Source organism: Leiobunum rupestre, chromosome 4, assembly GCF_980474605.1.
Source record: "Leiobunum rupestre chromosome 4, qqLeiRupe1.1.hap1, whole genome shotgun sequence".
NCBI lineage: Eukaryota > Metazoa > Arthropoda > Arachnida > Opiliones > Sclerosomatidae > Leiobunum > Leiobunum rupestre.
The window spans coordinates 28,738,217-28,753,570 of NC_143387.1; the positions used below are offsets into that span (position 1 = coordinate 28,738,217).

The window sequence follows — 15,354 nt, forward strand, 5'->3', positions numbered from 1 at the left end:
AATATACTTTTTTATTATTATTTGCTTTCCAGAAGATTATATATCTACTAACGGTAGAAGTCAGATAACTGTTCAGCTAACGCAATCTGATGAGATAGTAGATCAGGTGAGATTGGTTACTTGGGATAACGCATCGGGTACAATTTGAAAGGGATTGCTGATGAGACGAATATTACAGATTTAACTTGATCCAACCTGAATAACCTAGAGATGTAACGTAAATACTATAATAATTAAATTTTTATTTGGGTGTTACACAATGTCTGAAGCTTCTTTATCATAGTTATTTGCTAATTGCTAAATATACTGGTTGTATACACTCTTTTACGAAGTCGGCCATTTCCTTACAGGCCTAATTTAAAATAGTACAGACAAGGGCGCCTGCACGACAGTGCACGTGCTCATCAGCTCGAGACGTCGCGTGTACTTGACCGCTTGAAGTGGCCTTGCATGCACTATTTGAAATCAGACCTGTAATAAAATGGCAGCTCTCACAAATAAGGATATAAAAGAGTGTATAACGTGCGTGTAAAATAACTGATTTAATTTTGTTTAATATTAATTAACCATATCTAAATTTTGTGTTAATGCTCAAATTTAGTGTATTTAATATTTGTCGTAATTTTTTGTATATTTTGAAATTTGTCATAATTTGTGTTTTTCCATGTTTATATATTTTACCGTTTCTAAAAATTGTGAAACTAGTTTGGGAGAGAGGAGCTGGGGTTTCTTTATTTTTCATTTGGACACTCCTTGGAGCGAAGAATGACTAGAAATTTTCCTTAACCCCCGTCGCCCCCGAAGGCGCCAGCTCGCTCTCTCTCAATCGCGTATCAACTCCTGCGTATTGTATTTCAGCGCTTGCAATAGGGAAGGAAAATTTCTCCCGACTTTTCAACGGTTTTGTGTGTCCGAAAAACGGACAGAATTCTTTTAGTCGCCCAAGTAAAAGGGTTAAAATATTTAGACCTCAACAATAATAAACTATTTCAATATCTTTAAATAGTCGAAGTTATTTCAATTCGTTTAGTAGAAGAGTAGTTAGTAGTTTAGTCAGTATAGAAATTATTTTAGTTCACCTAATTACTGATTTTTCAGTCGGTCAGCAATTAGCAACATAGCTCTCCCAAAAATTAGTTAAAATTAAAGTTAGCGAACCAAACTGCGATAGCAATCCCCAACATGGTGCCGAAACCCGGGAACCTGTAAAAAATAAAAATAGTTAAAAATAGTGAATAGTGAGTGGATAAACAGCTGAATGGCAAACTCCGAGAAAACCGCGGAGAAGATGAAAAAGTTAGACGATGTAGCGAGGCAAAAAACACTAAGAATACCGTTAAGATCCAGTTTAACAAAGGCAGTGAACGAACTGGAACGTTTATTGAAGGATACGACCATAGACGCGGGAGACATCGAAGATCAACTAGCGACCGTAATCAAAAGAGAAGAGGCAATCACCCTGTGCGACCAAACCTTAACGGAGCTCATCGATGACGAAGACAAGTTGGAGTCGGAAATGTCGGATATTCTAGCCTACCAGGAGAAACACAACATCATCGCAATTAAAAGCAAGGCCAACCGCATGTTACGAAAGTCAGCGGAGCTCTCATCAGACAGATCACATCACAGCAGAGAAAACAGCGTCGTCACCATCACCAAAGATAAGGGAATAAAGTTACCAACATTGGTGATACCAAAGTTTACCGGAGACATCACCGAATTCGAAGGATTTTGGAGCCGTTTTAAATCGACCATCGACGATAAACCTAACATCACCCAGGTAGAGAAGTTTAATTATCTAGCCTCTTATTTAGAAGGCGACGCCAAGCATGTTTTAGCGGGAATGAAAGCGTCAGATGTTAATTATATAGAAGCTGTTAAATTGCTTAAAGAACGTTTCGGTCGTAAAGACCTAGTAGTTCATACCCATGGTAAAAGATTGATGAATTTAGAACCTGTAAATGACTCTAACGATATTAAGGCATTGCGTAATCTTTATGATCAGATAAATTTAAATTTAAGATGTCTATTAGCTCTAGGAGTAGACGCCACATTAAGTGGTACCTTTTTGTGTCCGGTATTAGTGTCTTGTTTACCACGTGATATACGCCTAGAATATAGCAAAAGTCACATAAAAGATGCGGAGTGGAATGTCACCGCCCTGGTAGAGTTTTTAAAAAATGAAGTTGAAGGCCGCGAAACGTGCGCGTTGTTAGGTGAAGTGTCAAACCGCGAAAGGGTCAATACGCGATTTCAGCCGTCGTCGCGAGCGCAAGAAAAATTAGATCATCATCCGAGACCGGCGCGTTACGAAAATAGTTCGAGAAATTATACTACAAGCGCGACTTCGCTTCAAACCAATATCTCCGCGAAAACCGTCTATTGCATGTTCTGCAAGAGCAACGCCCACGCATCCGCAAATTGTACCAACCACACGCTCGACGAAAAGAGAAATCAAATCCGCGAAGAAAGAAGGTGTTACATCTGTCTCAAGCTCGGCCACGACGCGAGAAGTTGCGACTCCCATTTTAGAAATTGCAAGATTTGCCGGGGAAGACATAATTTCGTCGTTTGTCACAAAAACGTTGCTCATAGAACACCTCAGCAGGACGCAAAAACAGAAGCTAAAAGCGGTACCGAAATAGGAGCCAATACCGTCATAGATCCAAGCCGGCAAAACGTGTTACTGCAGACAGCCAAAATAGTGGTGAAGAATCCAGATTATCCAGAAAACATAGATATCAACCCCGTCAGATGCGTACTGGACAACGGAAGTCAGGGGACTTTCGTCTTAGAAGAAATATCGAGAAAACTTAGCCTACCTATCATCGGTGAACAAGAAGTTTTAGTCACGGAGTTTGGGAACGAAAATTCCGTAGGAAAAAAGAGAAAAATTGTAAAAATCACGCTCCAGAATGCCCGTGAACCCGAGAAGAAAATCCAAGTAGAGGCGGTAGAAGTACCGTTTATTTGTCGGGCTAAGAATAGCAGCTGCAACGAAATTCAAAATTTCGTGAAAAGAACGGGAGCGAAACTAGCCGATGATCCGAACCAGACAAACCCAAGTAACTCCAAAATCAGCATCTTGATCGGTGGAGACTATTATTGGGACGTAGTAAAAGGAAATCACGAACGCTTGCCAAATAAACTAGTAGCGTTAGACACGATATTTGGCTGGACCATCGAGGGCCCAATGAGCACCCCAATCAAAAATGTAGGCTGCGTGGAAATCAAGAGTCATTTAATCACCGTCATGACAGCGGGAGTAGAAGAAAACCAGGTATCGAACGCGCTGAAGTCCTTCTGGGAGCTAGAATCTATAGGAATAGAATCGAAACACGAAAAAATTCCCGGAGATGAAGAAGTACTAGCGAAATTTCAAGATGACGTAAAATTTAACGAAGACGAAGGCCGATATTTAGTCAAATTCCCGTGGAACACGGGAAAAGAAGAGCTACCGGACAACCAAACGGTAGCCACGAAGCGGATGAATAGCCTGATAAGAAGATTTCAGCGGGAACCGGAATATTACGATTCGTACAAAAAGATCATCACCGAACAACTAGAATTAGGAATCGCGGAAGAAGTTCGAGATCCCAAAACAAGCTGGCCAGGGTCATACTACTTGCCGCACCAAGGTGTGAAGAGGGAAACGAGTTCAACGACCAAGCTTCGCGTCGTTTTCGACGCTTCTTCCCATATCAGCGGGGCGCCAGTGGACCAAATCTTACGCCGGATCTACTGTCGCTACTCCTAAGATTTAGAAAGAATCCCATCGCTATCTGCTCGGATATAGAGAAAGCATTTTTGCAAGTCGGACTAGCCCAAGAGGACAAGGACAGCGTACGGTTTCTTTGGACGAAGGAAGAAGATGGACGAATAGAAGAAAATAAATTCAGAACCCTTCGCATGGCGCGCGTGCCCTTTGGCGTGACGTCAAGCCCCTATTTGCTGGCCGCAACCATCAAACATCACGCGAAGAAATACGAAGAGACGGATGCGGAAGTCGTAAATTCATTAAATCGAGACCTCTACGTTGACGACTACCTAAGCGGTTCAAAGAATCCGACAGAAGCGTACAAGCTGTCAAGAAGAACGTCCGAAATATTGAGCGACGCAAAAATGCACCTGAGAAAGTGGCAGACGAATTCTGCCGAATTGCGTAAAATGTGGGGTCAAGAAGCGGAGAACCCGAACGTCAAGGTCAAATTCGAAATAGAAGAAGTCAAAAGCCAGAAGATTTTAGGGCTATTATGGGACCCGCAATCCGATTGTTTCTCTTTCGATCTCTCAAGTTTAATAAACGTCCTAAAGGATGTCAAGAATACGAAGCGATACGTTCTCAGCGCGGTGTCGCAAATTTTCGACCCCGTGGGAATCTTGGCGCCGTATACTATACGAGCGAAATTCATTTTTCAAGCCTTATGGGAACGCGGATTGAAGTGGGATGAAGAATTGCCCGAAGAAGTCGGAAATGAATTTCGACAGTGGTGCTCAGAAATGCCGCAATTAAGAAAGGTCAAATTGTCAAGATGCTATTTCAAGGAAAATCCAGATAAAATCCGGAAACTACAGTTGCACTGCTTTTGCGACGCGTCTACGAAAGCGTACGCCGCAACCGTTTATTCGCGTTACGAACTGGAAGACGGAGCAATCGGAGTTTCTTTAGTAACGTCGAAGGCGAGGGTGGCACCCCTGAAAAAATTAACCTTGCCACGCCTAGAACTGTTAGGTTGCTTACTCGGAGCGAGATTAGTCAAGAACGTCGAAACAATATTTGAACCGGAAAAGTTAGAGAAATTCATGTGGTCAGATTCTCAAATAGCGCTTCATTGGATCAAGGGATCAACCAAAACCTGGAAACCTTTCGTGCAGAATAGGGCGATGGAAATTCAAACCCTCTCGGACCCCGGAAACTGGTTTCACTGCCCGGGAACGCAAAACCCCGCGGACATACCGACAAGAGGAGCGAAGACCGACGAACTGGTCAAGAATGCATTGTGGTGGGAGGGACCCACTTGGCTCCAGGAGAAAGAAACCGCGTGGCCCAACGAGAGTGGAAAGTCAAGCGATTTTTCGAAAGTAGAAGAAGAAAAGAGGAAAACTATACTCGTAGTCGGAAAACTTGAAAGGACTTGCATTTGTCAGTTGATGGATCTGAAAAAATGGAACAATTTGGATAAAATACTAAGAATTACAGCTCAAATTTATCGCTTTCTGGACCGCGCTAGAAAAATTGAAAGAACCGGACCCATCACGGCAGAAGAGATGCGCCAGGCGGAGATTGCGTGGATAAAATGCGCGCAAGGAAAGGATTATCCGGAAGAAGTAGAAGCTTTAGAAAACCAATCGAAAATTAAGTCCTCGTCGAGAATCGCGGAATTCAAGCCATTTCTAAATCAAGATAACATTATCCGCGTGGGAGGGAGGTTAACAGAATCGGAATTTCCTACAGAAATCAAACACCCTATCATCCTCAATAAAGACGCTAGACTCTCAAAATTAATAATGGATCGTTGTCACGAAGAAGTTAGTCACGGTGGAGTTCAGAGTACATTGACGCAGTCACGAGAACGATATTGGATCACGGCCGGAAGACAATTAGCGCGTAAATCGGTAAAGAACTGTTTGAAATGTAGAAAAGTCACCGCGGGATTTGGACCAGGAGAGGCCGAAACAGCCCCCCTTCCAAAAGACAGGGTAGATCAAGCTCAGCCATTCGAAATAGTAGGGATCGACTTCGCCGGCCCTTTGTACGTGAAAATCGGTACCTCCACAGAAAAAGCGTACATTTGTCTCTTCACGTGCGCCGTGACGAGAGCGGTACATTTGGAGTTAGTCACCTCGTTAACCACCCACGAATTCCTACTTGCCCTGAAAAGAATGATATCAAGGAGAGGCATCCCCCGGAAAATATACTCGGATAATGCCAAAACATTTAATCGAGCCAATAAGGACTTGGCGAAGATTTGGAATAGCATCACGAGCGAGGAGGTTCTTAACTTTTACGGGAGAAAAGGTATCTCCTGGCATTTCATCGTGGAAAGAGCGGCTTGGTATGGAGGTTGGTGGGAGATCATGGTAAAAAGCACCAAGGCAGTTTTGAAAAGAATTTTAGGACGCGCCTTATTGAGCTACGTAGAAATGGAGACAGCGTTGGTACAAGCGGAAGCGGCGATCAATTCAAGACCGTTAACGTACGTTAGCAGCGATTCAAGCGATTTGGAATCCCTTACGCCCGCGCATTTCCTGATAGGAAAACGCGTCACCAGTTTGCCGTCGAGTCCTCGAGAAAACGTGAAAGTGCCAAAGTCGCGAGAAGAAATGACTAGACGACAAAGGTATCGTGATAATTTGGCCGAGAGATTTTGGTTAAGATGGAAAAACGAGTATTTGTTAGCCCTTCGGTCAGCGCATAACGTCAAGCTAGCCAAAACTAATAAGAAAATTAAAATCGGGGACGTTATGGTGATTCACCAAGACAAAACCCCCAAGCATTTATGGAAACTCGGGGTGGTGACTGAAACGTTTGACGGTAGGGATGGAAAGGTTAGGTCGTGTATGATTAGAACGTCAAATAATAAGATTCTTAGGAGACCTATTCAACTTTTGTACCCCCTAGAAATTGAAATAGGAAATGATAATTAACCATTGTGAAAATTTAATGAGTTGCGCTGTATTGTCTGTATTTTGATTTTATTGTTGTTTGATATTTTTATTAATATTGTATGTAACTCATATTTAACACCCCCCCCCCCCTTTTTTGTGTAACCAATAAATTTGAAATACTTAGCGTATTTCGGGGCCCAGTGTAAAATAACTGATTTAATTTTGTTTAATATTAATTAACCATTACCGTTTCTAAAAATTGTGAAACTAGTTTGGGAGAGAGGAGCTGGGGTTTCTTTATTTTTCATTTGGACACTCCTTGGAGCGAAGAATGACTAGAAATTTTCCTTAACCCCCGTCGCCCCCGAAGGCGCCAGCTCGCTCTCTCTCAATCGCGTATCAACTCCTGCGTATTGTATTTCAGCGCTTGCAATAGGGAAGGAAAATTTCTCCCGACTTTTCAACGGTTTTGTGTGTCCGAAAAACGGACAGAATTCTTTTAGTCGCCCAAGTAAAAGGGTTAAAATATTTGGACCTCAACAATAATAAACTATTTCAATATCTTTAAATAGTCGAAGTTATTTCAATTCGTTTAGTAGAAGAGTAGTTAGTAGTTTAGTCAGTATAGAAATTATTTAGTTCACCTAATTACTGATTTTTCAGTCGGTCAGCAATTAGCAACATAGCTCTCCCAAAAATTAGTTAAAATTAAAGTTAGCGAACCAAACTGCGATAGCAATCCCCAACAGTGCGGTCGTTTTTATCCATTCATTAATTTTAATTACCTTATAATTATTGTCAACTCTATACGGCCCTAAATGGGTTAGAGTGTGCAATAACTGGTGGCTTTACCGGGGAGTCGGGGTCCGGCTCTTGTAACCCATAAGGGCGGTGGCGCACTGGGAGATGTTAGCTCTGATCAAATGGTCCTATCTCCACCTCCGACTTCGGTCAGGTTTGGGCTGGATACTGAACTTCGGTTCAGGCTAACGGAGAGGGTCCAGGCAAACTGGTCGCCTCGGCGGATCGGGTAGCCTGCTGTGGGGCGGCGAGCCTCCGTATGAGGGCACGGCGGACCCATCTCCCGGCCTTTTGGACTCCCACCGGGATCTCCGGTGCCAGCTGTGCCGGGTTATGCGGGCTGCTGTGTGCTCGTCGTTCCCCTTTAGGAGCTCTCTCCAAAGGGTTTGGCTCCTTACCTTCATAGGTAGGGTGTCGGCTGGAGTTGCTATAGCATCCATTCTTAATCCCACTGCTGTGTGCGAAGTGGGGATTGGTCCACCCATTGCTGCACCTTCTGTTGGGTTGAGTGGCTTGCGTCAAAGGTGAGACCATCAGTAGTAGGGTTCTGCTACCCATGCTGGATTTGTCACCTGTCCGGTCTAGGGGGACGCTGGCGTAGGGCACTATGATGATAGGCCTCTGGTGGTATGGTATCTGTTACTAGGTACACCGAGCTATAAATTCTGACACACTGTCAACTCTATACACCGTGGGAGTAAAGCCCCGTTTTCAATCACGATTTTTCCGAACAAAAATCACGCTTTTGCGTCAAAACCAACCACCGTGAGAAGCTTCTCTATCGGCTTTTTTGTCACGAGAAGCAGATATCTAAATGGATTTGACATAGGCTTCTTTTGAAATAAAAGCGCGTCAAAAAAGCAAAAGCGAAAAGCCTGAAAACGGGGCTTTAGATAATTATAATTTTTTGCGTCTAATTTTCAGGCGCACTTAATATGTCTATAATTAGTTGGCTTTCCTTTAAATTAACGGAATCGTGTAATTAAATTAAAGCTTTTTTAAGGTCGACACCGTTTTGGTTTTTCTCTTAAACTGTCTGCGTAAGATATTTCGGGTTATAGCTGAAAAGCCCTTAAATTAACGAAATTATATATTTCATTAAACACTTGTAAGTATTAATATACTTAAGAATTCTTAACTAATCAGATTATATACGAAAATATATTTTAGCGTTTACTTTTAATTAAATTCCAAAAGCGAGGAATGAACGAAACATTGAAGTGTGCTTTTCTCGGAAAAGAGAACGTACGCGTATTAAGGCTAATCCCAAATTCTCGGTATTGGGTCGAATCTTTTGGAAGAAAAGGCCAAATGGAACGACAATTAAAGCTTGATTTAAATGCAACGTCTTTTAGCCAAACTCGTCGTTCAAATCGAAGCGTCGTTTTCTTTTTCCCAAAAAAATCTATTTCTAGTTTGGAATGAAGTCATTCTTGTCGTTCGCATTGTGATTAGATTTTCATTAAATCTCGTAACTTAAAGTCGAGTAGCCGTATTTTTTCAATAAGACTTTCGGTCCGTGTACCAACCGGCCAGTAGCTTTTAGGGAATTAAATTTTAACAAGGTTTCGGTTGCTTTTATTGGCAGAGAGAGACAGTGTTTGGTCCGAGAAGTCGATCGCTAGGCTAGTTTCATTTCAGGTGGCGAATCCTCTGATTTGAAAGGTCGGGTGCCGTGGTATTAGCAGCTGCGGGGCGTTGACGCGTAAATCCTCTCAATGTCAGATGAAGGTCATTGCCTGTTTTATTTTCTTTGACTCGAAAACCAACTGAATTTAAAGACGGCTCTTGTTCCCCGTAGCTTTATTTTTTCGCGTGGCAATTTTCTATCTTCTTTTAGCGTTTTGTTTGCACTGAACAAATGGTTGTTTTATTTCGGTCCCGGCGTGTTTATCTTCGGCTGTATTGATTTGATTTCGCCTTTTCACGGAGTGTGTCCCCGTGTTGTAGGGGTTTTCGAATTCCGCGTGACCTTGCCCTTTCAGGTACAAAAGGATGATCGCGCTTAGTTCGAAAATGCTGCTCAGTTTTCGTTTTGGTTGGCTAACGACAATAGGGTGGAAAAAATACTTGTTTTTTTTTCAAACACGATTCATTGTTTTAAACTATTTTTTAAACCAACCTAACCAAGCATTTAAAACAATAAAAACTTATTTTAAATGCGTTTTCAACTTTACCTCATACTTATCGATAGACCAATGAGGTAACTCATTTAGGTAAAGTCACGCTAACTTTAAATCTATAATCTTCTCCTACGTCAACATTGTCGTCTGCTACGGCGTCTGAACTCCCCAAGGACAAAAGTAGCTTCAAGTAGACAGCGGTAATTACGATAAACAGGATATTCTTTTATTTCAAAACCTAACATCTTTCAAATTTTGTTTACTCATCGGTCTATACTTTTCTTATAAGAGACTAAGATAACATTTAAAGCCATAATTTGAAAATAATTAAATCAATTAAGTTCAAAAGGTATATCGTTTATTTTATTCCCACGCGAGTATTTGTTAGACTTTTTATCAACTATCCAAAAAGCTTATTGCGACTATTCATTTCAAAATGCAAACAACATAAGTAACATAATAACACTAACGAGGAAACGACCCGAGGTGGCTCTCACCGATTTTGTTCAAATTTGGGGGATTGTTAGACCTAGATGTCACATGAAAAAACCCAAAGGGAAAAGTTACGCTGGGCAACCAAAAATGTAACTGACATCTAATTCACTCGGCAGATAATGTTACGTAGAAAATCAGAGATTAATCGGACACAAATTTCCGAACTTATCGCACCATGATTTATATTTATATCCGCCATTTTGTTAAATGGCGTCGTATTTCTATCGAAATCTAAAAGGCTGTTTTTGTCGTTCAGATAATGTAATGTATAGAAATTTCCAGATTAATAGGCAAAAATAAATGGCAGTTATCACAGCATAAATTTTACATATATTTTGTATTGTACTTAAAATTACGAAGTATTTGTTCAATTTAGCTCGAGCTCATCCAAAATTGTTTTTATTCCCCCTTATCAGTGCGAAGTATTTAAAATATTTCATTAAAAAAAAACATTATTTCAATTTTAAAGTTTAGAATTTATCATTTTCCCATGTTGTTTTACATTGAATTTTTTTAATTTAAAGTTGTCAGTATCATTTTTGGTTGCCATGGCAAAACGGAAGCCCAGTGTATTTTTTCCCTATAGCTTTTATATACAATCCCCAACTTTGAACAAAATCGGTGAGAACCACTTCGGGTCGTCTCCTCATAAGCACTTCAAATCGGAAAGGAGCGCCAAATTCTTATTTTTTATTACTTTTAAGGGGCACGCCAAATTCAATATTGAGACTGTACCCCTCTTAATCCAAAACTTTCCTACGCGCCTGAGTTCCAGTCGAAGTTGGGCGAGAGTGTCAGTGTCTAAAAAATCGGCAAGAAAATTCGCATTAAAACAATTGGAAGTGTCATACTTATTGTAATTATGTTACTTGTGAAACAACCAAATTTAGAAATGCCGAAAAAAAGGGTCGTGCGGTCAGGGACTACATCAGGACCAGGTTAAGGCAAGGATTCTTCATAACAAGATGAGTTGCCTACGATAAAACCTGTATTAGAGAAAGTGCGCGAGCGTCCTGGGGATTAATACGATATTCTAAGGGCGTGAGCATCTTGTTTCGACAGTCTGAGGGACGAAAAGCGCCATTTGGTAATTTTTTTTAAATATCATACATACCTTTGATATTATTAGTTCGGACTTAATCCTTCCACATGGAGAGGTTGCGAGCTGACCGTCGCTATCAATGGAGGGGTTTCGAGGGGGAAGCGAAAAAGATGTTTTTTTAATAATAATAATAATAATCAGCTAGGCTAATACCCAAGGCTCCACCTTAGGCCTAAGTCATCAAGTGACTTTTGAAGCCTTTAATTCAGGTGGCCGGGTTACAATGCGTAGGAGGGTGGTGGCAAGCCCTGCATGCCACGCGATCCCTTTTTCGAGTAAGGGGGGTGAACCTAGGCCTTTAAACCAAGGTTAAACCAGTTTTTAGAAATCTACTAAAAAATAAAACTAGCAGGCAACAACGAAACAATTTGTCCTTGAACCTATCGATTTTTGAAAAAGTCCCGAAAGCTAGTGCGCATGATCGCAGGCTATCCTTGGTTAAAGGGAATAAAACCTCAGGTATTTGGTGTGGAACAACAACGTTTGCAGCTCTGGCCGATCTTGCCTTTGGCTTTAGAAATGTTTGGCGCCACTATACAGGGAAGTTTGGAAAATTGAAGGGGTCTTCGATAAAGGTTGCTTTGCAGGTTATATTCCCTTTAAGGTGGCATCTGTCCTCCAGGTATTTCCTAAATGGGTGAGGCCGAGAAATTGAAGAACCTTTGTCGGCATCCGTGAGATATTGTCCCCAGAAGAAACTCTTCTTAACTCGACCCATGAGGTTGGTTTTTTCTCTAACCGCCGTCTCGCGGAGGCGTGTGCCATATGGCTGCCGCCCGTCTGATATATTTTTCGTCTGATAATACTAGGTTTAATTCAAGGTGGCGGCGTGCTATTGTGGCTATAGGCATATTTTGATTTATTTTAAATTACCCTTAAAGGGGATATAACCTCAGGTATTTGGTGTGGGACACCAACGTTTGCAGCTCTGGCCGCTCTTGCCTTTGCCTTTAAAAATGTTTGGCGCCACTGTACAGGGTAATTTGGAAAATGGAAGGAGTCTTCCATAAAGATTGCTTTGCGGGTTATATTCCCTGTAAATGTTTTCTTTTTATAAAACAAAAAATAACGTAAAACGGTACCTCTGAAAAATTGACGTTGAAGTCATGATTTAAATTTAAGTATTGTTATAATTTATTGAAAGTAAAGATGAAAGTTTTGGTTAAGTTAAATGAATAAAGTTTTAACTAAATCAAAACTTATACGCGCGCTTTTTATCATTAAATATTACAATTTAGAAAAATTCCTCCAAATTTGTGTGATTGTAAGAATGAATTCCACAGGAAGGTATTGGCTTATGTGAATTGTAACAGTTTTCAAGTTAGTGGGGTAATATTTACGCCTAACCTTTACCCTTGAGACGTATTTTTGTTTTTGATAGTTTTCGACTTATTTCGTAATCTGGCGTCGGCGACGCTTTCCTTGGGTAATACCATTAGTGTAATCAACAAGTTCCCGTTTGTTTTGATCTGGCGCGGGGTTGGACCCACCCTTTCCCCAATTGAAGGCTTCGGAGCATTTACTCTAATCCCAAGACGCAAAATAAATGGGCTTTGCCCTATCATTTGCCATTATCTTAACACACCCATTTTGGCTTCTTCCTCTTTATGACATTGCCAAAATATAGGCGAGAAATAACCGGACCCGGAAATTTTCGATTTCAAAGTGGTAAATACTACTCTCACGGAGCAAGAAGACGTTGAATATTAACCGAGAAAGTAAATGGTTTAATACGAGACAGCGTATTTATAAAATCGTTATATTACGTAATCCAGTATGGACTCACCGGTATTTCTCTTTGGCTGAATTTTAATAATATCTGGTACTTAGCCATTCTCCGGGTATAGAAATACGACCGACCCAAAGTGCTTTCGCTCCGGGCTAAGCTATACTGATGGAAAACGAAACTAAAAAACCGTCGAAGGGCTAAAGTTCGGAAACTCTGACTGGGAAATCCATGAATATAAATGATACCTGAGGCCCAAAGGTGCCGAGAAAATTTGCTTCGCGCGCTTCCCTGTCTTTATCGTTGAGGGCTAGTTGGGACTCGAGAGAGCTGGGTATAAGAGACCTTATTTCGGATTTGAGCCCGTATCCTTCAATTTTTATTCTGTCAAAATCGTTTATACCGAGTTATTTCCATTTCGGCTTTCTCCGGCGTCAGAGACGCTTTCGTTATTTTGGGGCCCCTTCGATTTAAATGGGTATTATGATAGTGTAGCTCGGCGCTATTTTTCATCCCGAACTCTCTAGGATGATACGGAAAACTGTTTCTTTTCCGTCGTGGCTATCGGCCTCGCCTGTTGAGGGAACTGACGATGGGAAATAGCCCGCTGTAAAATATAACTTATTTATGATTGTAGGATATCTCTTTCTGTCTCCCGACCGAAACCATCAAAGCTTCTTTCCTCGAAATATGTCCAAATACCCCCTCGCTCTCTTTATCTTTACGATATATTATTTATCACTTTCACTTGTTTTCGCCACTCGACGGATTTAGAAAATTTTCTTCGCAACACGCGAGGTCGTCCTCTTACTCGTGGGAGACGCGTCTGTCCTCGGAATGTCCGTGCAATGTTGCCCTACGAATAGCGGGCCTGGTCGAAATTAAAAATATTGCCCAAAACTCTAAAATTCACATTTTAGTTATAATAATAATAAGCTATGCTAATACTCTAAGTCATCAAGCGACTTTTAAAGGCATTAATTCAGGTGGCCGCGTTACAATGCGTAGGAGGGTGGTGGCCAGCCCTTCATGCCACGCGAGCCAACAGCTCCCTACACTAACTATTACCGTTAACCTCAACAAGTTTTTATGGAAGGGGAAACCGAAGAGCTCGGGGGAAAACCCCTTTAACCAGTGGGGAGAGAAATTGCAAACTCAACGCAGGTATAGGTATACAAAATTTAATTAGAGTTGTTCCGATTTTTCACCCATTGCCACAAGCTGGGATCGAACTTCGTTCCTCTTGCTGCGAGGCGAAAGTGCTAACCACTCTGCTACCTCACATACAGTATAAGATTTAAAAGTAGTATGCCTTCCTGGCGGTAATTTCCGAATTAAGTCAAAATTGACTATCTTTTAATTTATTAAGTTTAAAATATAAAAAAAGAATGCCACGGTTAGCTATGTTAGGCCTAGAATATTTAACGCCAAGTGCTGGTCGCTTGCACGTCAAAGGTCGGGCTTAGTCTATAATGGGGAATTGGGACTTATCTGGCCAGGGAGTTCCAATACCCCGTTCGACGAAATTTTTCTGCGATTTTTCCACGCTTTCTTTAATTTTATCCTCCCCCCTATTTCCTGTAATTTTTCGTCACTAAAGGTTTCCAAGTAATATCTTTTCGCTGTTGTAGCGTGGGGTCGGTTAATTATGGTTAAACTTATGACACCTAAATTGTTCTCAAATTTAGTTAAACGATATTATTTTTATTATTGTTCCACCTTCGCTGCAATAGTGCAATTTTGTACAAGCAGGTCGTCGTAATTAACCAAAGTATCACCACCAGGATATCACTTTACCGGCGACTCATTGTTTCGAGGAGACGTTATGGCTTCCACGTTCGCGAGTTCCGCTTATATTTTTATTCGTTTGTTAGGGTCTCCGGTCATTTTGAACGATATTTACCCGTTAAGTTAAATCGAAATTCTCCCTCGTTTGCTCCCGCATTCGGCCGTTTATAGCCGCTCATAATTTAATGGTTCTTTCCTTCCTGCTCAATCCCGATATCCGCGGAAACCGTAAAATCTCCGACGCTGAAAATAGTAGTATCTAGAGCCGAAAATTATGGGGAATATATTCCGTTTTACGCGATTCGCTGAGCATCTTATTGTCCGAACATAAATTGTGGCAACTTATCCGGATATATATATTTTTCAGGATCAGTCAGATCCCTCTCAAGCACGCGTCCGTAGTTTATAAATATGGACCGCAACGATTGTAGGCGAAACATTTCCGGAATGAGGTGAAATATTTATGGAATGTTTCCGTCTCTGAAATTGGATTTTGTTTTCCCGGAAGGGTCTCGTTTTACGGGTAAATGAACATTTTCCCCGTCCGCAGCCGCGAAAGGAAATGACAAAATATGTAAACAATATTATAACTCCTTCTCAATGTCCACACTCTCGTTAAACCGCGTATTTTACAACGTACAACAAGTGCTTAGACATTTGATGGTTTTTAATATCTTATTCTTTTAGCGAGCCGTATGGACTGCAATTGG

The 15,354-nt window shown here is 41.2% G+C and overlaps 1 protein-coding gene across 1 annotated transcript in view; it reads right to left on the reverse strand.

Annotated features, from left to right (window-relative positions):
• LOC149947396 (uncharacterized) overlaps positions 1-15,354 on the reverse strand; it is a 90,330-nt gene that overhangs the window by 45,086 nt on the left and 29,890 nt on the right. The window contains exon 3 of the mRNA XM_090170893.1: positions 11,143-11,203. Within this exon, the coding sequence (XP_090027019.1) occupies positions 11,143-11,203 (61 nt within the window). The remainder of the gene's footprint in view (positions 1-11,142; positions 11,204-15,354) is intronic.